Consider the following 26,493-nt stretch of genomic DNA (forward strand, 5'->3'; position numbering starts at 1 on the left):
GTTATATCAGTTACCTAAAAGAAGGTAAAAGTTTCGGTCCTTATAGCATCATGTAATCATGCCTCTGGATTATACAGAAAAGTAAACTGTTTAACTGCCTCCTTGGCAGCTGTGAGGGACCAGGACACACCATTCTATAGTGTGTCAACAGTTTTGTGCCCATGTTTAGAGATGAACAACTTCTGGCTGGATTAGAGACTGGTGGATCAGAGCTTGGAGGTACCAGGTTATTTCAAGAAACTACAAGGAGTCATGATGTCAGGAGGCGACCCAGAGGCCACTGGCATATCTCCCACAACAGGAAAAGTCTGTAAGGTTTTCTAAAACAATTGTGATGATGGCAGAGACTTGAGGAAGACACAGGTGTGCCCGGTACAGCATTTTCCCAAAGCAATCTTCTTTCCCGGCACCACTGCAAAAACTTATGAAGTTGTACTCAATTCTAGTCTTCCCATAACCCAAAACCCTTCCCCAAAGAAATCAAGGAAAAGGAACCATACAAATTTAATTTTAATGATACAGAAATAGTATATAGTACATTTCTTTCCACAGCTGCACTTCAATCATCTCTAAAAAATTTAACAAAATTAAGGCTAAATCAGAGCAATCTGATAGTAAAGGGATATTTTATGTGGTTTTATTTTTAAAGAATGTCTTCATAAATATAGAATGTTCATCAGGCCAAAAAAAAAAAATGTTGAACGAGATACCAAATATGGGAAATGCAATACAAAATGTGCTCCTTTATACCAATTTCCTAATAACCACGACTTCCCTGGGAGGTTCCAAATGGGATTTTTTTTTTTTTAATGAATGTTTCTGACAGGATACTATGACTTTCTGAAGTACTATAGGCCATTTTAGAAAATAAAACCAAGGACAGTTGAGTCTCCAACACAATCTCTATTGAAAAAATGAAAAGCAAAAGTGGACAGGGTTTAAAAGTGCAGGAGAATTCCATCTGAGACGGCGATGCCCCCAAGGATGATCCCACCATACCTGGCCTTTCCCCCAACCTGTGTTATAGAAAGACTTTAAAATACAGTGAAAATAACTGGCATCACTGACAAGACAGAGAGTCAGGAAAGCAAATGGGGTTCTTGAGTGACCTGCTCCAAATACTGATGTTTATTGTGAACAGGAAGAAGGAATGTCCTTCTTTCCCCCTTTTTCATTATCCTTGGCCATATTTGCTGGTTAGCTTTTTACCACCACTTTCTGACTCAAGAAAGACCCTTCAGCTGTTCCAGGATTTAGAGTAAGATGAAGAGTCTTTTTTCCTCTCTTTTCCCTCCAATAAAGCTTCTGAAAGGAAACTAGACAATGCAGTGCTGACTCCCTGCAGGAAGCCTCGCTCTCTGCAGTCCCAGTCTCTGAGCAGCGACACAAGCCTGCGAGCAGAGAACCCACCTTCACAGGCTGGGTACCACACCTGGTGGCCTTCCCTCCTCCACCACCCCAACTCGCCTTGGGAAATTCCAGTATTATTTTCACTGAAGGAGAATTGTGGGTGTGTTAACATCACTGACCCCTAGAAAAGGTAGTTTTATTTCGTCATTATAAGCCTTAGAGTCCCCCTACTTTAACAAGGACAGTTTATGACCAGAATCTTCTCATACAGGGTTCAAGTTTTCATTATAAAGTAGCAGCTAGTTTACATTTTTTTCTATAACTTTGCATAAGAATTTTGTTTTTCCATTTCTTTGGTTCCCAGAGTCTCAATTTCCCCTAAAGAAATTAAATGAAATGCAAATAGCCAGGTAAATAACATCCAATACCCTCTTTAAGTCTTAAGTGTGTTCCAAAGATGGCTAAAACCTCTAGGAAACAGCGGGCTGAGGCATAGATACTAAAATGCATTTCTTATATAAATTCACATGTAAACACAGAGAAACAATATGACAAACATACAATTACCCACGTGACTGTAGAGTAATTAACACAATAACATTCTATGATCACACAATCACATAAGGAGAAGGTATTCGCGAGATCTTTCAGTTCAGTGCTTCTCAAATCTGGCTGATCATCAGGGTCACCTGGTTGGGCTTTAACATTTCCTAGACCCCACCTGTGAGGAGTCAGATCCAGCATGCATAGCCAGGGACCCAGAAATTTCTTTTTTTCCTATAAAATTCAACAGTCCCACCCTCTTGCTATATAGAGGAGGACACTAAGGCCCAGAGAAGTAAAGACGTTGCCCAAGACTAACAGAGCAAGCGACAGAGAAAGGGCTAGCACCAGCTCTCTTGTCCCGTTGTCCACCACTTTTTCTGTCACACCTCACTGCGTCCCAGAGCTTTCCCTCGACCTGGTACCCTTACACTTAGGCTAAGCAGCCTTTAGTAGACATTCTGTTGTTAGAAGTAGGTGGTAAGCTGCCTGAGGGCAGGGACCATGTCTCATGTTCCTTCTGACACAATCCTAGGTTATAAGTGTCTAAGAAATACTTGTTGGCAGGCAGTCCCTCAGCTAAGGCCTCATTCTGTATTCTCCACTCACATCTCTGTCTGCAATCATCCACATAGACGCAAAATCATCTAGCTGGATATCGAGATCCACCTGAGGAGGGCAGTAACGCCTCTGAATTTATGAAGGTGCCATGTTCACACAACAGGAATTTGAACGACTATGCAAGTTCCATAAGGACTACCATGTCTTCCCCTTGTTCCTGAATTACGTGAATTATGAAAAAAAAATAATATTAAATGAATCCATGGGATAGAAAGAAGTTATTTACCTATAATATTTGGCAAATATGAATTATAAAAATCCTCAACTAGTCCAGGGAGATAATCCTTAGCAACTGTAACAACTATATTTTATTGAGTTTTGTTACTGTTTCTCTTGGTTTGCAATGTGTATCCCTAGTCTTATAAAACATCCTTTTGTGGATGGAGTCAAACTCCTTCAGAAAGCTGACAGCGAGGGACTGAACACATTATGGCATGGTTGCTCTCCCTCCCCACCCCACATGTATAAACTCTCACACACAAACACACACACACTTACACGTGTGTACTTAATGGAGGTGGGGGAACATGACTTGTTTTATAAATAAGATGATTCTACTATATTGCCATCTTGATTGTAGATATGATAAGGAAGAAAGGATAACAAAAACATTTGAAAAGCCAACAGGAAAATATTAAAGAAAATTTAAGGCTGAAAAGTAAATAAATCAACAGGCACATGGGCCACTGGTGCCACACAGCCCAGCCCTGCCTGTGCCCACCTGACACACGGGCCTCTGCTGGACCAGGAACAAGATAGGACTGCAGGGGAGCAGGGAGGACACCCAGGGCCGGAAAGGACCCCGCTTCCCCAGGAACCACTACAGCAGGCCCTGCCTCCCTTTACTGGGTACTCCCTCCCCAGCTAATGCTAAAAGAACAGTCAGCATTCTTCAGCTAATGCTTGAAGAGTCTGTCCTTAGAAATCATTTATGGATGAGGCCCCTCCCACTTGAAAGCGCCTCCACCCGCCTCGGGACACGGCACAGGCACCCTCACAAGTCCTCTTCAAGTCTTCCGCCGCGAGGGGCCGGGCACGGCAGAGCTTCCTCAACTTGTACTTTGTTGTAATTTTTACAGGAAAGGCACTGTCTTCTCTTTTTTAACTGTTAAGTCCAGTCCTACCCAGATATAGAGTCCTAGTCACTCCTCCAGACAGCCTTTTCAAATCACATTGATAAGCTCCTTCATCCATTTCCTCCCCAGCACGTACTGATTACGCGGTGACTGGACTTCCGGAAGGTCAGGACTGGGTGGGACCACAGACATTCTGTGTCCCATGCTCCTCACCTGCCCCGGGGTGACAGGGCGGGGTCACCCCCACCCCCCCGATCTAGGAACCATCTCACTCCCCATCCAGGCACTGAGCAAAACTTCACGCACAAGTTGCGGACTTCTTCCTTCCAAAACTGAAAAAATCACGATATGAAAGAACTTTTTGTACCTTATTATGATTTATAAAGCTAATAAATATTAGGAAAATGGAATGACAGAACCAAAAAGTAAACGTGACTTGAAAAAGAAACAATTGCAGGGTTTGCAAGGATTCTCTCCCGTTTTTTGGACATTCAATGTTTTATGAAGTCATATGCTAGACACACGACAGCCTCTGCCTTTCCGCGCGGTTGGGAAGTCATTCCAGAGAGACGATGACGCCATACAACACATCCCACGGCACTTACATTTACAGCCTATGCTTCTAGTCTACAACAGACACACACTACGGATATTAGCTACAAAAACATTCATCTTCTACTTATCTAATCAGGAGGAAGGCAAAGCTGCTGCTAACACTTCAATAAAATATCTGATTCGTAATGGTCATTATCTCAAGGGAAATCAGATGGAATTTAATGCGGGTACTGATCTAAGTTCTGGACAGTCTTATCTAAAATAGTAGAGGTTTAGATATCCAATACATCTCTTCAGGGAAATTTTAATGAGTGATTCTATATGCCAAATTTATTTTCTTATGAACCATATATATTTGTGTAGGAATATATTTATCACCCCAACGCTTTAATAAAACTTACTGTGCCCTGTTGCATACAATAGAGAGCCTTAAAAAAAAAGCTGTTAGCTGACAGTTACTACTATGAATGTAGAGCTTCAACTGCTGTATACGCTAATCCTCCAGGAAAACTACATCCAAAATGGACATTTTATGACAAAATCACTCATTTATATCAAAACCAGAACAAATAGAAAACACCACTAAGGGAATTTAAATACTTTTCTGACCACTACTGCAGAAACACAGAAACTCAGCAGATTTCAGACATGCAGGAATCAGCACTATACAGGGAAGAATTAACAAATCAAACTCAGTACAACTTTAATAACTGGATTGAAAGTAGACTCTTAATAAAACCAAAATATATCCTCCTCAAGGCAACCATCAGCTACAAAGGAAAAATGATTTCATATCCTTGGTCCATAAAGAAGACACATTTATTTACATTCTCAATGGACTAAAAGAGGTTTTAAACTGTCACAATTAAAATTTTATGCTTCCAAAAATATGATCAATGCACTTAACTTAAAGCTTCAGGTATTAATAACTTCATTTAGGCATCTTAAAAAACCAACACAAACATACTTTCTAGAGTGCAAAATGCTTCTTATTAAATACTTTAGTAACACAAAAGCAATTTGTTTTTAAACGCAGGAATCCTCTTCTGAAGGATCATCACCACAAAGACATCCATTGCCGGCAATGGACGTTGAACAAATCTGCCAGCTCGCGTGAAATGCAACATTAAAATTGTGCATTGGGTTTCTGCACCTGTCCAGATGACCCCGTTTATTTGTACAAACTCATTGTTGGACTCTGGTACATGCACATGTATGCATCACAAAGAAGTCTTCGTGCACAGCCTTGGATTCTTCTGGAGTCCAAGGAATGCAGATCTTCTAGAGACATTTTCAAGTACTCTCCTACTTCTGGGCATGGGGTAACCTGAGGAATGTTGAAGCCATTCTGACCACCTACGGAAAAGAGGAAGAGCTGTATTTAGGGCAGTCAAGTTCTAAACCCTTTTGCTGTCCTGCCCCACCAAAGTAATTTTACAATTCCATAATTTAGTTAAGGCTAATTCCCAGGACCTGAAAGACCTTATTTTACTTCTGATTTCTAGAAGCTAAATCCTCTTGTTAACTCCTGACAGTCTCATTTCTTGGTTTCTGAAAGGATTCCGGGACCAACAGTGAATACTATTGATAAAAGGACACATATCCTGAGCAAAGTCCAAAACCTACTTCCCAGGCTTCTCTGTGTATTCAATCAGGGAATAATGTTACACACACATACGTACACGCACTCAACTCTTCACATTCCCAAATCCCTTCCCAGACGCAAGCACCCCTCCCTGTATGCTTTACCATGAGCCTGTCCAGTTCAGGGCAGATCTAGTAAAATGAATACCATTTTATCCCGCTAAATTTAAAATATGTATTTGTGTGATTCTCGCAAGGTTTTGTTCTACATTTCGTTAGACTGAATGAAGATGCTATGAGGCGTGGTCTTAGGGATTCCAGGAAAGGCTTTAGCCTCCCAGTGGCTTTTCTAAAATTGCCTGGAACCCTTGTGCTTTTGAGTTACATGGCTAAATGCAAATTTTAACTGGGGTAAGGACCTATTTACAGTTGGGGCTGTGCTATATCCCTCAACCGTCTGAGAGTTGAGAAAACGTTGAGAACCCTTGGGGTACAGCTTGGGCATCTGATCAAGAGGCTGCCACTAGGTGGCGTCCTAGGTCACCAGAGGGCCACACCAGAAGACTCGGGGTCTGGAGCGTGAGAGTGACTAAAGGAAAAATGGAAGAGAACTGGAAGTACGTGTAAGTCATACTTCACAACCTGGCCTAGGACCAGTCCTAATCTGTAAACTCTATACAGGCAGGGGTACAGCTGTTTTGACAACTGTTTCGTTTTTGAAACCTACTAGAGCCCCAGGCACTTCACATGCACTCACTAGGTATTTGTTAAATAATGACTAAACATCCTAGAAAGCAGCCTAGAAGGTGCAGTATGCTCCCCACTTAAGGAAGACACATTACACACAGAATAAGCTTATTTTTCCAAAGAAGACATTTACTTCTATTCTTAGCTTTGTCATCTAGAAGACAACAGAAAAAACATAAGCACCGAGGTCAGAAAGACTGAATTAAATACAAGCTCTGAGACCTTAGGCACCTTAAATCTCAGCTTTAGTAAGAGAAAAATAGGAATCATTCCCATCTTGCAAGGATTTAGGTATAATGACGTAAGGTACCTCCCTGACAGCTTGGCACGTAGGTATTTAGGAAATGGTGACTATGGTACAGAAAATAAGAGAAGCCTGAAAGTCAAAGACGACAAAGCTGAAAACCTTTCAGCCCTAAAGAAAGAAATTTCCGGTTCATTTTTTTTTCTTTTTTTTAAAAGACTCTATGCATGTCAAAATATCACAACAATATTATCCCTTCGTTTAGTAGCAGGGCTGTTAATGCATTTCAAGATTTCGGACTACGTCACCAAGATATTCCTGAACGGCTTTTCCCAACACTATTTTATTACTCAGACCAGGCTAGCCCACTATGGTTATCCCACTACAAACTCAAATGTCGCCACATGTAGAAAAGGTCTGGAAAGTACCATCCCGATCAGCCATGCTGTCAAAGAAGAGCCAGGCAGAGTCGTCTTTCCCGTACTTCACAAAAGCGACATAGTGGCTTGTTTCTATGCAGAGGACAGCAAATAACTCCATCTTCTGACGGGGGATGCAGCCGTGTCTCCAATCCCAGTCAGGTAAATCTTTGGGAAGTGACACTGGGTTATATTTATGATTCAGCCTCTTGGGATGAAGGTGGACCTGAAAGGGAACATGAAGAGAATGCCATTAAGAAGCCAAACTCAATGTTGGACGGGAATGAATGCCACTTACTCTAATTGAATACACCCTCACAAAGAGCAACTGCGTACTTGACAGAAGTCCATCAAATCAGCAGAGGAGGCATAAACAATACCATTTAATTACGGAATTTTTAAAGTTAATTATGATTCTGAAAACTTTTCAAAACCTGAAATCTGTTTAAACTACAAATGATTCACTGTTTATTAAGAGAATATCCATTAAGTGAAGTCAAACTTACTTGAGTGTTGCAGGTCTTACAAAACTGCTTGATTTTTCCAGCTGAGATGTCAGGGTCATCGTAGCATTCTCTACACTCATACATTGCGAGCCCTCCACATATCCGGCACTGCCTAGGGGCTGAAAACGTTGGGGGTGGCGGGGAGTTAAGGGGTCTTTAAAAATGCATTCTTTCATTAAAAAGATTAAAAAGAAAAGTTAAGCTTTAAAAAGGATAATGCTCATGGACTCAGTGAAGTCCACCCCTCCCCATCCCCATAAACTTATTGGATTTTCTTGGATTCAGGGTATCTTTAAAAACATTTTCTCTGACCAAATGACAATTTTTTAAAAATAATATATTCTAGAGTGTTTCCCCGATAATAAAATTTCTATTGATGAATATGCAAAGATACAAGAGAGTATAAATAAGAAAACAGAAAGCATCTACAATTTCAGTTAGCAAGAGACAACCACTGTCAATACAACTGTGAATTTTCTCAGATAATTTTATATCTGCACACTCATATAACTTGGCACACGTGTGTGTGTGTGTGTGTAGCTCCTCTTATAGAAAATATCAGCATACTCTCCTTTTCACTTATCATTACATCATGACCACTTTCATATAACACTGGTCTTCAAAAACATGAATTTTAATGGCAGTAGTTTTGTTGTAGAGATACACCATAATTCACTTAACTACTCTCATTAACATATAGAGTGCTTCTAATTTCTTACTCATAAACAATTTACATATGAAATATTGATTTACATGTCTGATTATTTTTTCAGAATAAATTTTTTTTTTTTTTTTTTTTTTGCGGTACGCGGGCCTCTCACTGTTGTGGCCTCTCCCGTTGCGGAGCACAGGCTCCGAACGCGCAGGCTCAGCGGCCATGGCTCAGGGGCCCAGCCGCTCCGCGGCATGTGGGATCTTCCCGGACCGGGGCACGAACCTGTGTCCCCTGCATCGGCAGGCAGACTCTCAGCCACTGCGCCACCAGGGAAGCCCCCAGAATAAATTTTAGTGTAGTATTTCCAGGCTCTTCAGATACCAAACTGCCCTTTAGGAAACTCATATCCTGTTAGACTCACATTCACAATTAACGTGAATGACCTGACAGACTATTTCTGAAAAACAAACAAAATAATCTTATACTTACTGTCTTCAAGTAAATCTGTTATATTTAATTCCAGAGAAGGAAAAATTTTTTTAAATAGTTTAAAGTCTTTTCCAAATCGAGGCATCTGAATAATCAGACATGATGGTGCCTAAAAAAAAAAGATACATAATTTTAGAAGCAAAACACTGAAAAAAAATTTCCCTGAAATAGTTGATTGTCAAACCAAGCAGTGGTTCCACCATAACATGGATGGCTACTCCGTGTTCACAAATGGGATCCACATGTGAAATGGACTGTGAAGGCAGAGCACCACGGAGCCCCAAGCCTCAAGTAGTCCAAGATCTATGGACATGTGGACACGGAAGTCAGGCAGTTCAACAACCTTGGGTCTCGAATAATATGATGACCATGCAGAGTCATCTACTTTGGGTTTATATTTTTTTAAGGCTTTGGAAAAACCTGAAGGACACTATTCCTTATATTTCAACAAATAAATAACGGTAGCTGTTAAGGTTTTACCAGAACATTCCTTCAGAGATGGATACAATGAAAATGAACCACAAGCATGTACTACTAAGATCATGAAGATACTCAGTAACCAGTAAAAGAAAAGTAATTTGAATCACTTGTTCATTTACAGTAAGTGAATTTTGTTTTTTATTGAAGGAGGAAAAGTAAACTTTTTTTTGATATATTTGGATAATATGCTTGGGTAAAATTTTTAATTGGGTAAAATGTTAAGCTGGGTGAAAGGACAACAACAACGAAAAAAAGCAAATCTTCTTTGCTTTAAGCTACTTAAAAGTTTTCAAGTTACAAATTAGAATGATATTTTCTATGGCACCAAAAATCTAAAAAGTTCAATCAATTCTAAGGTATTTTCTACATGGACAAAGTTGAAGCATGGCATATTTTTTTTAAAATTTGTGTTTTGTTAACAATTTGTGCTCATAACTGTTCTCAGTGGGTTAAAAGTAATAGTTATAGAAGCTATAGTTGTCTGGAGAACCCTAATGACTTGCATAAAAAATACAATAAGTAATTATCACTAACCTCAGCAAATTTCAGGTTGCTGTTGATAAAAGACCATTCTAATAATTGCTGAATTGTAGGAACTCCAACTTTCTCATTTTTTTCCATAAAAATCTGATAGAAGTAACAATCTTGAACTTTCTGACCTGCTGATCTAAAAATATGCAGAAAAAAGCCAGATAATTTATTTATGAAATGCATCAAAAAGTGAAGTGGTTCCAGAGGCATTTGAGAACAGAAAAACTGTTGAGAACAGAAACCGATGGTGCAACTCTGACCATAAAACCAATGGTGCAACTCTGACACTCAGAACAACAGGGGCAGAGACAATCATTTAGATAAAATAATTAAATGTACTTATGCATAAGACCTTGCAAATGATTTCTTGTTTAAGTTCTCATATTGAAAAGCTGCCTTAATGATTAGAAGAAAAATAATGCAATAACATCCACAGTCAAGAAGCACTGTGTGAACAATAAAAACCAGAAGCTAACATCACTTGGTTCAACTTAACCACCGAAGCTAGAAAGGAGCAAACTGCATTTAATGCTTGAAACAGGAAAGTTAATTTGTACATGCCTGAATGGGACAGACCCTAAGAGACCTTCCAGATGCAACTTTTCATTTCTAAAATAAAGGCCCTGAGATCTGGGGAAGGATAATCCTTCCCAGTAACTCAAAATCAGAGCCAGGTATAAAACCCAGGTGTCCTAACAACTGCTTACTATTCTTTGCACTAAAGCATGCTGTCTCTTTAGATGGTCACTCACTTATTCAACAAACACCAAGTTAGGGCCCACTATATGCCAATCACCGTGTTACCCTTATATTGAACATTTTCCCTTCTAAATATTTTACTTCAGAATGCATGAAAATTCAAGACTAACTCTACTAAAAGAATCAATAATCTTTCAATTTACTATTTACCCTTTTTAGCAGAATTTCTGCATATAGAATCAGACTGTTTACAATTAGATTTATAAGTACAGTTCAAGATTTTGAGGGAAAAATATTAACATAGTTTTCACAATAAAATCTCAGCTATTGAGAGGCCAACCTCAGAAACCCTCAGTTTCCCAAAGCAACTTATAGCCTGAAATAAACACAACTTATTTGGTAACAAAGCAAAGATTCTTGGGAAGCTACAACAAAAAAAGAAAAAAATGATAGCCCAAAAACCTGAAGGTTATGCTGTACCAATATTTTAATTGGTTACTGATGACAATAAAAGGCCAGCATTTTTCTGGCCAAAAAGCAAAAAAGCATTACCAAAAAAAGCCATTAAAAAAAGCCAAAAAGCCAAAAAGCATTAAAAAAAATTAATAGGTAACAGAAAAAATAAGACTGGAAACTAAGAAAGCAGAAAGTAGTAGAGGTCAGTAGTTGCAAAAATTAGAAATAATAATAGTGATGGGGAGGGGGATGGTGGTTGGAGGGAGCATGGAGTGGCAAACACGAGAGATGGGAACCAGAAATGAGGATGTAATACCAACAGCTTTGGGATACTGGGACAGAAAAACTGGAGGCGGTGAGGGGGGCAGCAACCACTCAAACCTCATAACTAAAGTTTTAGAAGGCTAATATCCTAGGGTAATTAGCTGGGCATTAAGACACACACATAAAAGAATCACAACAAAACTGGTGCTGTTGTACAAAACCATGAAATTTACATTGCTGTTTATCACCAAAAACATCTAAGAGCAGAAGGGTACAAATGTTGTATTAACCTTAAAAGAAAACAGACGTCTACAGAGAAGATAAAAGTATCCATGGGTTTGCATAATATTGGTCTATCTACCTTTGTAACACAGACCATAATGGGTAGTCAACTAAAACTTTTTACAGATTCTGGATTATCTAGTACTATGGAATATAGCATATCCATGTAATAAGAACTGCCAGTTCTATTGTTCTATAATGAGAGGTACTCAGTAATACAACCTGAATATTCCCTTATATCTGCTTCCTGATGCTGATCTTATTCCGTTATTTTTCTTGTAATGCTTTACCTCCATCCATTAGCCTCTCGTATTAGTGGCTATGACTTTAGCTTCACCTTAGCACCCCATACACAGTAATTATTATTACTACTACCATCGTTGTTATTGTTTTTAAGTATGAAGGCTTTACTTACCCACATTTACCAATTTCTTGCTTGGCTTTCTTGTTTCTTGCATATCACCCCTTTATTCTAAATTCAGTTTTATGTTATTAAAGTACACCCTGTAATAAGTCTCTGACTGGTAATTTAGTCTTGGTTCTTCCAGCTCAGGAATTTTATGCATCTTTATTCTTAGAAATTAAGTCTGTCAAAAATTCCAAAAAATCTTCAGCTATTATCTCTTGAAATATTGCTTCTTCCCTATTCTCTCTAGTGTCTCCTCCTACAATGACAATTAGAATTTGTCTTCCACGTCTCTTATCTACTCTTTCTTGTTTTCTAACTCTTTATCGCTTTGGGCTACATTCTGGGTAATTTCTTCAGATCTATCTTTCAAGTAAGCAATTCTCTCTTTAGCTGTGCATACTGCATTCAGTGAGGTACCCTCTCCCAGCCATATATACATATATGGCTATATATATATATAACTACATATATAGTTTTTTATTCTATTTTGGGGAGTTTTATTTTTGTTTATTTTTCTTTGTTATCAAATCTGCATTTATCCTCCATAGGTATCTAAGTTCTTCTTTTTTCTCTTAAGCTATTTAAGAATATTCATATTAAGAATATCATTTTAGAATAGTCTCTTTTAGACTACTTTACTATTTCAAGGTTTTAAGGTACTCATCCTCCTATTTGTTGCATCAGCTGATGCTCCCTCAGTCAGGAAGACAGGCTCATGGAGGGGAAGAATGACACTTGGGAAAAAACTGCTAACTTTTCAAGTATTTTTTTTTTTACCTTTTTATAATCTTCAAACTAATGATTCTCAGTATGAAGAGGCTGCTGAATGGGGAGGAGAGGCAGAGCTTCCCAGGGCCCTCTTCAAACTCCACAAGACCTTCAGACACTGAGACATATTCCTATATGTGACTGACCCTTCTTCACCCACTCTGAGAATCACTGCAGTATTCATCCTATGTACATCCTGTGCACTGCAGTATTCATCCTATGTAACACACCAGGAGTGTATTACAACCCAAGGTGTGTTGGGCTATGCAAAAAAAGAATGAAAACTGTTTTAATCATCTGAAATTTATCTCTTCAAGATGAAAAACAGAAGTGATTTTTTTCCTCCCAAACTGCCTGGCAGATTTCCTACATCATGTATTCAATATATATTTCCTTCCTCCTTTGTGTTTGAAGGTCGACTTATAAAATACTGAAATACCACATATAGTTAATTCTATATCTGGGCTTTCTATTCAATTCTATCTATCCAATTTCTAATTGTATACCAGTATCACACGGTTTTAAATGTCTGTTGTTTTGTCTTTATAGCTTATAATAGAGTTCTTTAAAAAAAAAAAAAACTGCAATGTTTTCACCCATTTCATCTTGTAGAGAATTCTAAAATCATTTTACTAAGTTCCAGGAAAAAAAAAAAAGTTAAGATCTTGATTATGTACAAGTTATTTTGTAAACATTAACATCCTTAAGTTATTTAATCTTCCTACCTGGAACACAATCTTTCTCACTAATTAATTAAATCACCTTTTAGCTCTGTGCAAGTCTTCTTTAAGAACCTATCTCAGTAAAATTGATTTCTTAGCATTTTATACTTTCATGAAGTATGAAATTATCTCTTTTTCATATTTGCTAGTGGGGATACCAGAATATGACTGATTTCTCCATGGTTTTTTCCTGCATGGTCAAATTACAAATTCTTGTGTTAATACTAGTAGTTTCTAAACAATTCTCTAGGATTTTCTGGGTATACATATAGCTATGACCTTATTTGAATAGATAATAAATATATCCTATCTTATTTCATTAGCTAGAACTTCCAAAATAATATCAAACTATAACTTCAGTACTGTCCACCCTTCCCTCCATCCTTCTTACTCATCAATTTGACACTGGCATCAAAGAACATCACTTAAGACACTGAGATGAGTAAGGATACTTGTCTGTGATTAGGTTTTAAGGAAGTAAATAGTATATAAGCAAGGTTTTTCAACAAAGAAACCCAGACTAAAATGTAAAAAGGCCCAGCATTCAATCTGGAAAGTTCATCAATTTAGAACATCTCACTAAGAACTTCACTGTATTAGATTCAAGGCTTTCATTGAAGATGGGGGGAAAAAAGACCAAGTTATAAAACTGAGAACAAGAGAGCTAATTTAGAGCTAAATTAATTCTTTGACTAATGGGTTGTCAAAAACAGTGCTCCCACAGTGTTTGATTGAGTTTGGATAATATTCTCTTAAAAGGATTCATTAATTTAAATTACAAAAATATTTACAGGGCTTCCCTGGTGGCACAGTGGTTGAGAGTCCGCCTGCCGATGCAGGGGACACGGGTTCGTGCCCCGGTACAGGAAGATCCCACATGCAGTGGAGCGGCTGGGCCCGTGAGCCATGGCCACTGGGCCTGAGTGTCCAGAGCCTGCGCTCCGCAACGGGACAGGCCACAACAGTGAGAGGCCTGCGTACCATGAAAAAAAAAAATATATATATCTATATACAGTTTTATAAGAAAACGATTTGCAATAATGCTTATTACTGGGGTTAAAATTAAAAGCACAAATTTACACTGGATTTGTTCCTCAAGTTAAGTATGATACTATGGCAAAGATAATGATTTAAATTAATTTGCATTGCAGAAACCTAACATATTGAGATCCCTAAATAAATACAATATTAAGTAATCATTAAGGAAATCATTTCTACTGAATGATGGCAGTGGAAATGAGGACTGTCTATTTTTTCCAATGCTTCTGTAACAGTTTAAAATTACCTTATCTTTAACAATGGTTCTACCCTTAAAATATGATGAAACAGAATATTCAAGAATTCTTCAGGATCTAGGAGAAAATAAAAAATCAAATAAGTCACAGACAAGATTTTTAAATCATTCTATTTTTTCTTTATAACAGTCATATTCCTATACAGAATTCAATTTCATAATCAATATTATTTCCATTAAAAGCATAGTTCTCAAGTTTTCCTAACAAACTACAAAGGATATTTAAATGATATGATAAAGTATTACGTGCCAATTTTGTTATAACTTTATTATATTTCAAAGGGTATAATAATTCACATAGAGGGAAATAATTTTAATTTCTTTGGGAGGGGCTTAAGATAAGTGTAATAAAACCTGATGTATGACCTTATCTTTCCTGTTATTTAAATAATTATCAAGTCTGTAACTATTATAGCTAGTATGCTGTTAATACATTCAAAGTCAGGAGTTGAATCTCTGAGTAAATTCATTAGCTATGAATAGATTAAAACACTGTCTCTGACCATAAACTTAATCCTAATCAGCCATTTGTAACTCCCTTTATAACAAGGAAGGCTAAGTGAGAAATGTGGATGACTCAGTGCAACTCTTCAACCCTGAAAAGAAAACAACTCCGAATATCATCGCTGGACGGAAAGATCTCCTTATTTATTCATAATATACTAAAACCAGCCAGCTTCTTAAAGGGGTTCATTATTCCACATATCACTCACTTTTAGAAGAGAGAAAGCATTTACAAAAAGAAAACTGTACATCACATAGAAAAAAATTATATTTTAAAATATAATCCCCCAAACTACACAGATATAACATTTCAGCCAACAATTTAGCATTTATGCTTTCAAGTTATTTTTAATGCCTATCCTATAAATTAAAACAGTCACCTTGGGCTTCCCTGGTGGCGCAGTGGTTAAGAATCTGCCTGCTAATGCAGGGGACACGGGTTCGAGCCCTGGTCTGGGAGGATCCCACATGCCGTGGAGCAACTAGGCCCGTGAGCCACAACTACTGAGCCTGCGCGTCTAGAGCCTGTGCTCCGCAACAAGAGAGGCCGCGATAGTGAGAGGCCCGCGCACCGCGATGAAGAGTGGCCCCCGCTTGCCACGACTAGAGAAAGCCCTCGCACAGAAATGAAGACCCAACACAGCAAAAATAAATTAATTAATTAATAAACTCCTACCCCCAACATCTTCTTTAAAAAAAACAAAAAACAGTCACCTTTTTCTTCAGAGGTAAATCCTGATGCAGCCTCAACTTTTTCAAGTATTTTCCTCAGTTTCATAATCTTTGTTGCACATACGTATCCATATCTATGTTAGTAAGAAACTATTAATTAATATTAGCAAATATATTAAATTAATATAACACATTTTTTTATTGAAGGACAGTTGGCTTACAATGAACATAACACATTTTGATAATCAAATATTTCTTATGTAACTCCAGTGTGTCATAAATTAGTAAGTTTAATAAGTATTTCAGAAAATACAATTATAAGCTTCTTCTTGAGGTTTGAAAATTTTTAAATCTATAATCAGAATTATCTCAGACACTATGATAACCTAAAAATAACTATCATATACTAATAAAAGAAAAAAATATTTTTCATTTATGATGACTGTTTTTTTAATACTATTTTACTTAAGGAATTAAAACATGTACTTTACAAAACAGGATATACAATTTTGAGAGAGAATCCTTTTAATGTTGTACTAAAGGATGAAATAGCTACCAAGGGGGATGGAAAAGGGCAGTGATAAGAAAGTGAAATTCTAAACTCTGCAATCAAACCAGTCATCATAACTATGACACTTTCTCTTATCTTTCTCTGAATACAGGATACATTCAATAAGCTTCCTGTCAATCCTTGACAAAATTCTAATTCTAAAAATGGCTTCAGAAGACAGCTTAGAGGCCACCATGGGCTTCATAAGAGCAAGTCAGAACCACCTAATCTTATATCCATTTTTCATACCGGCTATCCACTCACTCATTAGCTCTTTGCAGCCAACATATATTGAGCATCTACCACTTACATAGTAATCTAACCTTTCAGTCACTGGGAATACAAAAATGAATAAGGTGAAAAAACAGGGTCTCTGCCTGCGAGAAGCTTGAAATGGAGAAAGCACGTGTTTCAGTACCAAGTAAAACCAGTCAGCTATAATCTAGATATGACTGCTGCAGACACAGGGAATCTTGATCAAAACAGGGCATCTGACAAGCTTCTTGCTGTGGACAGGGTGACAAAGTCTGATGAACCATGATCCTTGACTGGTTGGACAACAGTATTCAAAGAACGTTTATTAACGGACTTATGGTGTTTTGGAAGGAAAGAAGGAAGTGGTAACATGCCTTAGAGCTTTGGATTTAATCTGTCTCGTTCTAGTATCAATCACTTGGGGAGAAAATAGACAGTATGTTTAAATTTTGCATTTATACAAATATAATACAAAATAACTGATGTAAAACTCAAGATTCATAATTATCTTAAGGGGGTAAAAACTACAGTTATTTTCATCATTACAGAATTCAAAGAAAACAAAAGATACAAGTGGGAAATTTGTTCACCTATAATATACTTTCCTAGTCACGTTATATAGTAGGTCATTCCAAATGCTCATTATATTTCAGTGTTCTGCATTTTGGGGTCAAAATCTTATATCAAACTATTTTTTATTTTAATTGTTAAATAATAAAAGTATGTCACAAAATTTAAATTTATCTTAATGTGGACTTTAAATTACATAGTTTGCTCCCTATATTCCTAAAAGAACAGATTTGTTTTGTGATCTATGGCCCTGACTCTTCATAGTTTAAATTTTACACTGTGACATTATCACACATTCCTCCTACCACTTAATAAAAGTCCTTACTAGATGTCTTGTACTTATACCATTACAAATTGCTTCCTGTGGCCAAAGAAAGACATACTTATAATTCTTAAACTAGGAGATAACCAAAAACATCACCTTTTTAAGAGAAGTGGAGGGAGGCCTAAATATCTTCCTTTAACCAAGAAATGTGTTAATAAAATACATCTTATTTCTAACATAAAACTATTAAATACTTGCTACTCTATAAATAAAAATGTCCCTTGCAGCTATTCATTCAGATAAAATTAAGTTTAAGAAGCCAGATCATACCGATTAAACTAATAAGCATGATTACATTAGGGGTAGTATTGAAGATAAGAATCCCAAATACCTTATATCAGCTTTTATAAACCTACTGTAATTGCTGAATTGTAGTACACTCTACCAAAATGGTTTAATCACTTCATGGCATACACTATGTGCTACACTTTGGCCAGATTTAAAATGTTAAAGAAGTAAAGACAGTACAACGGGACTTCCCTGATGGTGCAGTGGTTAAGAATCCTCCTGCCAATGCAGGGGACACAGGTTCGATCCCTGGTCCGGGAAGATCCCACATGCCACGGAGCAACTAAGCCCGTGCGCCACAACTACTGAGCCTGTGCTCTGGAGCCAGCAAGCCATAACTACTGAGCCCGCGCACTGAAACCACTGAAGCCCATGTGCCCTAGAGCCCGTGCGCTGCAACTGCTGAGCCCACACCCCGCAACTACTGAAGCCCGTGCACCTAGAGCCTGTGCTCCGCAACAAGAGAAGCCACCGCAATGAGAAGCCCGTGCACCGCAACAAAGAGTAGTCCCTGCTCACCACAACTAGAGAAAGCCCGTGTGCAGCAATGAAGACTCAACGCAGCCAAAAAATAATTAAATAAATAAAATAAATATTAAAAAAAATAAATAAAAGTAGCAACAAAGACTGAACAGAAACCTTCTTAAAAAAAAAAAAAAAGACAATACAAGGACCGAAAGTTAAAAAAGATGTTAATACATCATCGAGAGAACTAATTCTCTCCCATTTCTCATTAAAGGAAAGCAGGGAATAAATTAATTACTGTACCAAAAAACAGCACCTAGGATACCACCTAAAGGCAAAAATAACTATCTTCTACTTACATTCTCAGAGGATTAACGATTTCTGTCCTCAGCAGCTCTTGAGTTTCACTATAATATTCTACGTCATTCTTTTCTTTGGGTCTAAGTAACACAGTGTCCAGAACAGAACTAAAAGCAAACAAGCTGCAAAATAAAAAGAATATTTTTCCTCATGCTGTAAATGTACTAATTTTTGAGAAACCCATACTAAAAAGAATATGAAGAGAAAAATCACAAACTCTGGAGAACAAATAACATGCAAATTAGTGTTTTTTATTAATACAGGTAACCAAGACCCCTGTCAAGGTTCCCATGGTTCATGGTTCAATCATCAGGGCCTAGAGATCCTTAAGGAGAATACTAATATCAAGAAGGCAAACTATAGATTGACAGTGTTAAAGGATTAAAAATACGCCTTCAGTACACTGGAAAACTTCTTTGCAAAAGCTGAAAGAAGGCCTACAAATCTGAGTCAAACTACAACAGAGGAGAAAGTTTGGAAACTAATTTCCCAAGGCAAACACGTAGCCAATATGTAACCCACTCTAGATATTATACTTCTCTCTCTCCACAGCCCTTTGCAGAAATCTGAATTCCTTTAAATGTCAAAATCACTTGTGAGTGACTAACAGCAGTGACTTGCTGATATCAAAGAAAAAGAAAATTTGGCTAAACAGATTTTTATCAGAAAATCTGAAGAATATTACATCAATTCTTGCTTTTGTCAACACCTCTGAGAGACAAAGTATTCTGCCCCAAAAATGGCCCACCACTTTTATTCTTCTCCCTTGTCTTTAAAATTTTAACATCCCATTAACTTCCTAATTCTTACAACATGGCTGTACAGAGCTGGCAGGTTATGCTCAGTTTAACTGGCGATGTTCTTGGTTCAAGCTTCAGAGTGTAAAAATTCTTGCCATGTTAAATTGTTCTTCTTTGGAACAAACTACATATACGAGGGCAACTGTGCTTCTACTGAAAATACTTCTTTAAAATGAAGTAGTTTTATGATTGCCTCTGCCTAGTAAAACAAACACACAAGCCAGTCAATGGCTTATGACAAGTTATTTCATTTGTGCACAAAGATCCTGTACTTATTCTCTTCAGTCCTATGATTTCCCACATACCCTCAGAATATCTGTACCACCTGTAACACTATCATTCACCTCTTATCCATCATTCACTGCATTATTTTTTATATTAATTTTTTGGATACAGGCACATAAGGCAACATTCAGTAGCTTCCAAGGAGTATATAGTGAAATACAAATCTCCCTTTCTCTCCTGAACCCCAGGCCCCCAGTTTCTCCACTCAGAGGCAATTAGCAGTTTCTTTCTCTCTCTCTTTCTCTCTCTCTCCGACACACATACAAAGAAACACACACACCTGCCCCCATGGCATTATATTCCTACTGCATTAATTTTAAACTTACCAGAATAAGGTTGAGTCTAAGTAACAAGAATTGTAATGACCCTGGATACCTTTCTTCTTTCCAATCATTATCTCTAAACCTTCTTTTTCCATTTTTGGTGGAGTATTTTCTTCTACTACTTCACTTAAGTAGCCTCCAAATGCTGCAAAGATAAAAATGAAAATAATTCTTTTAAACTATTATAGCTATGTATTCCCATACATATTTCTTCACTTAAAAATATCTCTTTGGGGCTTCCCTGGTGGCGCAGTGGTTGAGAGCCCACCTGCCGATGCAGGGAACACGGGTTCGTGCCCCGGTCCGGGAAGATCCCACATGCCGCGGAGCGGCTGGGCCCGTGAGCCATGGCCGCTGAGCCTGCGCGTCCGGAGCCTGTGCTCCGCAACGGGAGAGGCCACAACAGTGAGAGGCCCGCGTACCGCACAAAAACAACAACAAAAAAAATCTTTTTGTATTTTGATGCACAATTTATTACCCAACTTAAAACTAAGTTAAAGGTAGGTTTTGGTTAATTGTTATTCAGCTTGGCTTATAAAAAATGCTAATGTTCGTTTTCAACCTTACTTCCTCCACAATTTAAAAAACATTTTAGAGTATCAAGTAACATAAAAAAGCATCTGCCAAGTAAAATATTTTGTTCCCCAAATATCTTATTTGTCTGAAGATGTTCCATTTTCAAGTTGGAAAAGAAAACAAAAAATTCCAAAGCACTACTTCAACTGTAAGAAAAATTGTTTTTCATAAAGATGGCTTTCCTATTTATACCTGTTTAACCCTCAAGATGTTTCACCACAATTATCCAAAACTGGAAAGGAACCGTATCAGGAAACTGCCACCTACTATAAGTGATGAGATCTGTCGTTCATCAAGCAATTAAAACTACTTCTTATAATAATGCTGACTTCTTGATAAGACATGCTTATTGATGTACTTGAACAATACAGAGAGAGGAAAATCAGTGCCATAACGAAGGCCACATTTCAATCTCTACTTCCTGGGTTGTTGAAAATTAAATGTCTGTAATCAACAGGAAGGGGAAAATAAATCCCACTATTTCTCAATTTTTAAGTCTCAAGCATGGTTTCCTGGCTAATACTTTTTCTAAATGTCCCCTCTTAGGATAACTGTAACTTTCTCATACACCAAGTAATAATTTTTTTCTGATTTAAAAGCTTGATGAAAACTGGCAGGAAAGAAAGAAACACTGTTTACTACCAACTACTGCAAAATGACATGAGGTCAGAACTAGAGTCATTCCAGATTGATGAATAAATGAAAGGCACACAAATACCTAAAGAGTTACAGCGTTCGATCTGATTGGAAACTGGCTGCAGGGACGCAAACCTAGAGTCTGGCCGGCAGCTCTTCAGTTTAACAAACAGCGCCTTCTTCAGGGCACAGGTGAAATACCGAGTACCCCTAAAGGTTCCATCTGTACAGCCTGCACACTCATCTTCCTGAAAAAGAAAAAGAAAAAAAAAAAGCTTAAACATGCATTATTCTCCATCTTGCAAAGATGGTATACAAAGAACTAAGACTTGTTTCAAGTTTACCCTTTCTTAGAATTCTGCTGTCACACCTGTATTGAGAACTCCATCAGGAAAAAGGGGTTGACTAATCAGTGTTTCAGCCCACAGCTGACGATTTGAGAAATTAATGCCTTATTCCAGCATAAAATCTTCAATGTATTTCCCTTCAGAATACATGTTAAACCTTCCCTGGTTAACTGACTTCCCTGCATCATTTCCAAAAGCATTAAAACCAGTGGGGACAGGAGGCCAGAAGGGGCTGTTTATTTTAACAACCCAAAGAGAAAAATAGCATTCACTGGCCTGTAAACCAACAAATAAAAAAGCAAGAAATATATTTAAATAAAAGCTAAATGTACTCAAATTCTCTTTCTGATTATGAAATGTCAAACAATATGCTTTCTAATCTCCAAAATCTTTCCCTCTACCAAAGATCTCAAAAGGTCACTAAAAATGGTGATTAATCTTAAAGTCAATGATAGAAATATTAGAACTGACTGCAGGAGGGAGGCTAAGAAAAAAGAAAAACTGATAACAGTTTGCTTTCCTTACTGCATTCTGTTTAATATAATGAGCCTAAACATATTAGCCTAAAAATCTACTTTCATTCCCTGAACATAGATCAACTAACATTAAGAATAAGTGGATCAGATGCTTAATGGGTGGCAAAGGATGTCGGGCAGCGTGGTAATAAAATTTTTCTCTAGTGATGGCTTTGTGGATAAATAAAATATTTCACCAAAAAGCAAAGCATAGGGAAAGATCTGTACAAAACCCCAGACAGAAAAGAAATGCAATTTTTAGGTGAAATTAAATTACCAGTTCTAGTCCAGCCAGTACTTCATTGAGTCCTGGCGGCTGACCAATCCAACGGATTACCCCATAGAAAGGAGGATTCTCTTTAACCTCGGCCAGCGAGCCCACTTCCAGGCCATGTGAGTTACCAGAAGATACGGCCAAGGGTGGACTCTCCTGCACAGGTGCATTATTTAGCTCTCCCATCACAGACTGAACGGACAGAGAGAGCGGACTGTGGCTAATACTTCCATTGGTGTTGGGCATCTTTGTCAGACTAAATGGTAAAGAATGAAATCTGTTCTCGCTGGATAGTGAGTTCATGGAAGGAGGTTGCAGTGGTGGTGAAGCGTGTCCAAAGTCTGGAGAGATCTCCGTAAGCGATTTTGCAGGGTCTTCAGCAACTATAAGAAATTATTCTTAATTAGAGAAATTTATTCAAGAATATTAAATATGCCATACATCTCTAAAGATTAATATATACGTAAGTCCAACTGCCCACCTGACCTCTTCTAGTATGATTCTCATAAGCATCACAAACTTACTACCTCCACGTCAGTGTTCTTGATTCAACCTCCACGTCAGTGTTCTTGATTCACATCCCCACCTCCAAATTTTTCTTCGTCAGTAAATGGCACCCAATTATTCAAACCAATAAAATATGTTATTGATTGGAATTGTATAGGTTATATTCTTTGTCCAAAATACAATTAAGTTACAAAAACCAATACAAAAAAGAGAGCAAAAAATTTAAGAAAGATGCTTCTAAATAACAAATGAATCAAAGAAGAAATGATAATGTAAATTTTTAAAATAAAGAAAAAAACACTTGAACACAACTAAAGTAATACTTATAAAAGAAATGTATAGACTTAATAGTTCATTTTAGAAAAAAAGGAAAGGTAATTAATAAACTCAGCATACAACTTAGGAAGTTAGAAAAACAACAGAATAACCTCCCCAAAAGTAGTCAAGAGGAAAGAACACAAAAACAGAAATTAATGAAAGAGAAAACAAACATCCAATAAAAAGAACCAAAGCCAAAAGCTGTTTCATTAAAACAACTAATACAGTTGCCAGGCAGGTACTGCAAATCAGTGTGGAAAGAACAAACTTCTTAATAAACGGCGTTGAGATAATCAACTATCCATATTTTTAAAAAATTAAATTGGACTCCTCTGTCATACTCTACACAAAAACAATTTCCAGATGTCTTAAAGAAAAATGTCAAAGGCAAACCTACAAATTTTGCAAGAGAATATAGAAGAATGTTCTTTATGACTTTAGGGTAGAGAGAAATATCTTAAACATGAGTATACAAACCAAAAAGGAAAAGACTGACAAATATGACCACATTAAAATTAAGAGATACTTGTCCATTAAAAGGCATCATAGCAAGAGTAGAAATATGAGCCACAAACAAGGAGAAAATACTTGTAATCCTTATTTCTGACAAAGGATTAGAATTCGAAAAAGGTCTATAAATCAATTTTTTTTAAAGACCAGAAAAAAATAGGAAAAAAAATGGGCAAAAGACTTGAAAAGGGAGCTCACAGAAAAAGAAACCTAAATCACCAACAAATCAATGAAAAGGTTCTTGCCCTCACTAGTAAATACATAAAAGAAAGTCAAAATCAACATGAGAGAGCTTTTCAAAAGGTAAAGGTCTTAGAACATTAACTGCTGGTGAGGATGAGGAGTCAATGATACCCTTACACAAAGCCGATGGGAGTGTGAAGTGGTATTAACTATTCCGGGAAACAGTTTGGCATTATTTAGTAAAGGAAAGATGTGCATATCCCATGTACATCTAGTAATTCCACTCCTAGGTACATACCCTAGGCATGGGTAAGAATGTTAATAGCAGAGCTGTTAATAATAGCAGAAAATAAAACCAATTCAAATGTCCATCAGTGGTCGAATGGATAGTTACATTGTGGTATATTTAAATACCATATTTCACAGAAATGAAATGGAATGGAACGCAATGCTATACAGCAACGAAAACAAATAAATCATCATCACATACTACAACTTGGATGAATCTAGAAACATAATGTTGAGGGAGGAAATTACACAATATACATACAGTCTGATTCCTTGTATATAAAGCTCAAAACCATGCAGAACTAACAGTATGCTGTTTAGATGGACAAACTCATAAAGCGATAATGAAAACCAAGAGAGCGATAAACACTAAATTAAAGACGATGGTAGCTCAGAGGAGAGTGAAAAGAACACCACCAGGAAGAAGCGCTGAGGGGATTTCAAAGGGAATGATAATGTTCTTTGCCTTAAAGTGGGTAGTGACTCCATGGGTGTTCACTGTACTTTATAACTTATCCATTTAAGATTCTTTACTGATGATACTTAATCTAAAAATTTTTTAAGTTATTATTTTCTTTCCCAAACCCTCAACCCCCCAAGCCCAACACTCAGTTCCATACAGCAAGATCTGTTGTTTCTACTTCCAAAATATACCCCAAATTTGTCCACCCCTCTTACCCTCTACCATCATCTCCCCAGTCAAAGCCACCATCATCTTTCACCATGCAACCAGTCTCTTACCTGGACTCTCTGTCCCTCTTCTCGCCCCTCTCCAATCTAATTACCATACCACAACTAGTGAGATCTTTTTTAAAGTTTAAAGATCTTACGTGATCTTGTATCATTCCCTTGTTTAAAACCATCAATGGCTTTCCAGTACCTTACAATAAATACTAAATTTCTTACCAACACTTACTAGGTCCTAAATGATCCGGCTCCTACCTACCCCTCCAAACTCATTTCATACACCTCTTTTCCTTGCTTACTCTGCTGCAGCCACTCTGGCCTACTTCCTGTTCCCCAAATATAGTTTCTCACCTCAGGACCTCTGCCTTTACTATTTCCTCTGCCTAGAATGCTCTTCTCAAGCTCTTTTTCTGGAAGTTTCATTCACATCATCCAGATCTCAACATAAATATCATTTCCTCAAAGACTCTTTTCCAAACCATCTCTGGAGCCAGCTTCCCACCAGCTGCTATCACCTTGTTCATTTCCTTCATTCCACATGTCATAGTTAACCTTATCTGTCTATACATTTATTGTCTATCATACCAACTAGAATATAAGCTCCCTACAACGAGGAACTTTGTTAGTCTTTTCCATGGTTGGATCCATAACACTTGGTGTAGCCACTAACACAATAAAATACTCAATATTTAATTTAAAAAAATGAATAAATGAATCAAATGTTATAAAGAATAGCCTTTAAAATGTGTAAGTAAAACAACTACAGATATGATGTTCTTTTACAAGTAAATTGCTTCTATTTTCTAATTTAAGGATGCAGACCTATTCCATACAAATTTCATTACTTCATATGTCTTTCTGACCAGTTAGAAGGTTACTATATTAATCCAGACAGCAAAAAACAAAGGAAAGGATCTGAACTAAGGCAGTGGTTTCAGAAATGAAGAGAGGGGAAGGATTCTAGTGATATTAAAGAGAAGGAAATCCCTAGGACTTGGTGACATCTGGATGTGACTAATGAGAGAGAGAGAGGAAGTCCAGGATGAAGCAGAAACTTACATTTTAGGCAACTGGACTCATGTCTCCATCTCCTGGCTCCGTAAAAACATAACTCACAAGGCCATCAGCGACTGCCACTGGCTAAATCCAATGGGTTTTTGTGTGGTCTTTATCTTATTTGCCCTCTCAGAAGCATTCGACACTGGTGTCTATTAGCTCCTTGGCTTGTTGGCCTAATAACTTCTTGTTTTGCCCACATCCTCTGGTTACCTTTTCTCTGTCTCCTTTGAAGACTTCTCCTCCTCCCAGCCATTATGCTCCTCAAGGCTCAGACTTCAGCCACACCCTCCATCCCTACTTTCTCCATAGGTGACACTATTCACAGGATTTTAATCACCACATGCGTGAAGGCAAACTACAAATTTATTTCTCCAGCTCTTAACATCTCTTTTAAGCTCCAGATCTGCATATGCAACTGCCCGCTTGACAAATCAACTCTGGGAAGTTTAAAAGGCTCCTCAAACTCAACATATTCAAAGCAAATCCATCACTTTCCTCCACA

At 37.5% G+C, this 26,493-nt stretch overlaps 1 protein-coding gene across 6 annotated transcripts in view; it reads right to left on the minus strand.

Annotated features, from left to right (window-relative positions):
* Window positions 1-492: 492 nt before the first annotated feature.
* Window positions 493-26,493, minus strand: part of CYLD (CYLD lysine 63 deubiquitinase) — a 61,940-nt gene continuing 35,939 nt past the window's right edge. For 5 of the 6 annotated variants that reach the window (XM_004264892.4, XM_033418935.2, XM_033418932.2 and 2 more), the window contains 11 exons: window positions 22,443-22,822; window positions 21,386-21,551; window positions 20,095-20,236; window positions 18,683-18,805; window positions 15,913-16,004; window positions 14,686-14,752; window positions 9,804-9,936; window positions 8,790-8,898; window positions 7,646-7,764; window positions 7,149-7,365; window positions 493-5,501 (listed from right to left, as the gene is read on the minus strand). In XM_004264892.4, coding sequence (XP_004264940.1) covers window positions 5,317-5,501; window positions 7,149-7,365; window positions 7,646-7,764; window positions 8,790-8,898; window positions 9,804-9,936; window positions 14,686-14,752; window positions 15,913-16,004; window positions 18,683-18,805; window positions 20,095-20,236; window positions 21,386-21,551; window positions 22,443-22,822 — 1,733 coding nt within the window. In that variant the 3' untranslated portion in view covers window positions 493-5,316. Of the gene's footprint in view, window positions 5,502-7,148; window positions 7,366-7,645; window positions 7,765-8,789; window positions 8,899-9,803; window positions 9,937-10,984; window positions 12,089-14,685; window positions 14,753-15,912; window positions 16,005-18,682; window positions 18,806-20,094; window positions 20,237-21,385; window positions 21,552-22,442; window positions 22,823-26,493 lie in introns of those variants that run through there. The other variant, XM_033418936.2, reaches the window with a different exon arrangement.

Source organism: Orcinus orca, chromosome 20 (assembly GCF_937001465.1).
Source record: "Orcinus orca chromosome 20, mOrcOrc1.1, whole genome shotgun sequence".
NCBI classification, from domain to species: Eukaryota; Metazoa; Chordata; class Mammalia; order Artiodactyla; family Delphinidae; genus Orcinus; species Orcinus orca.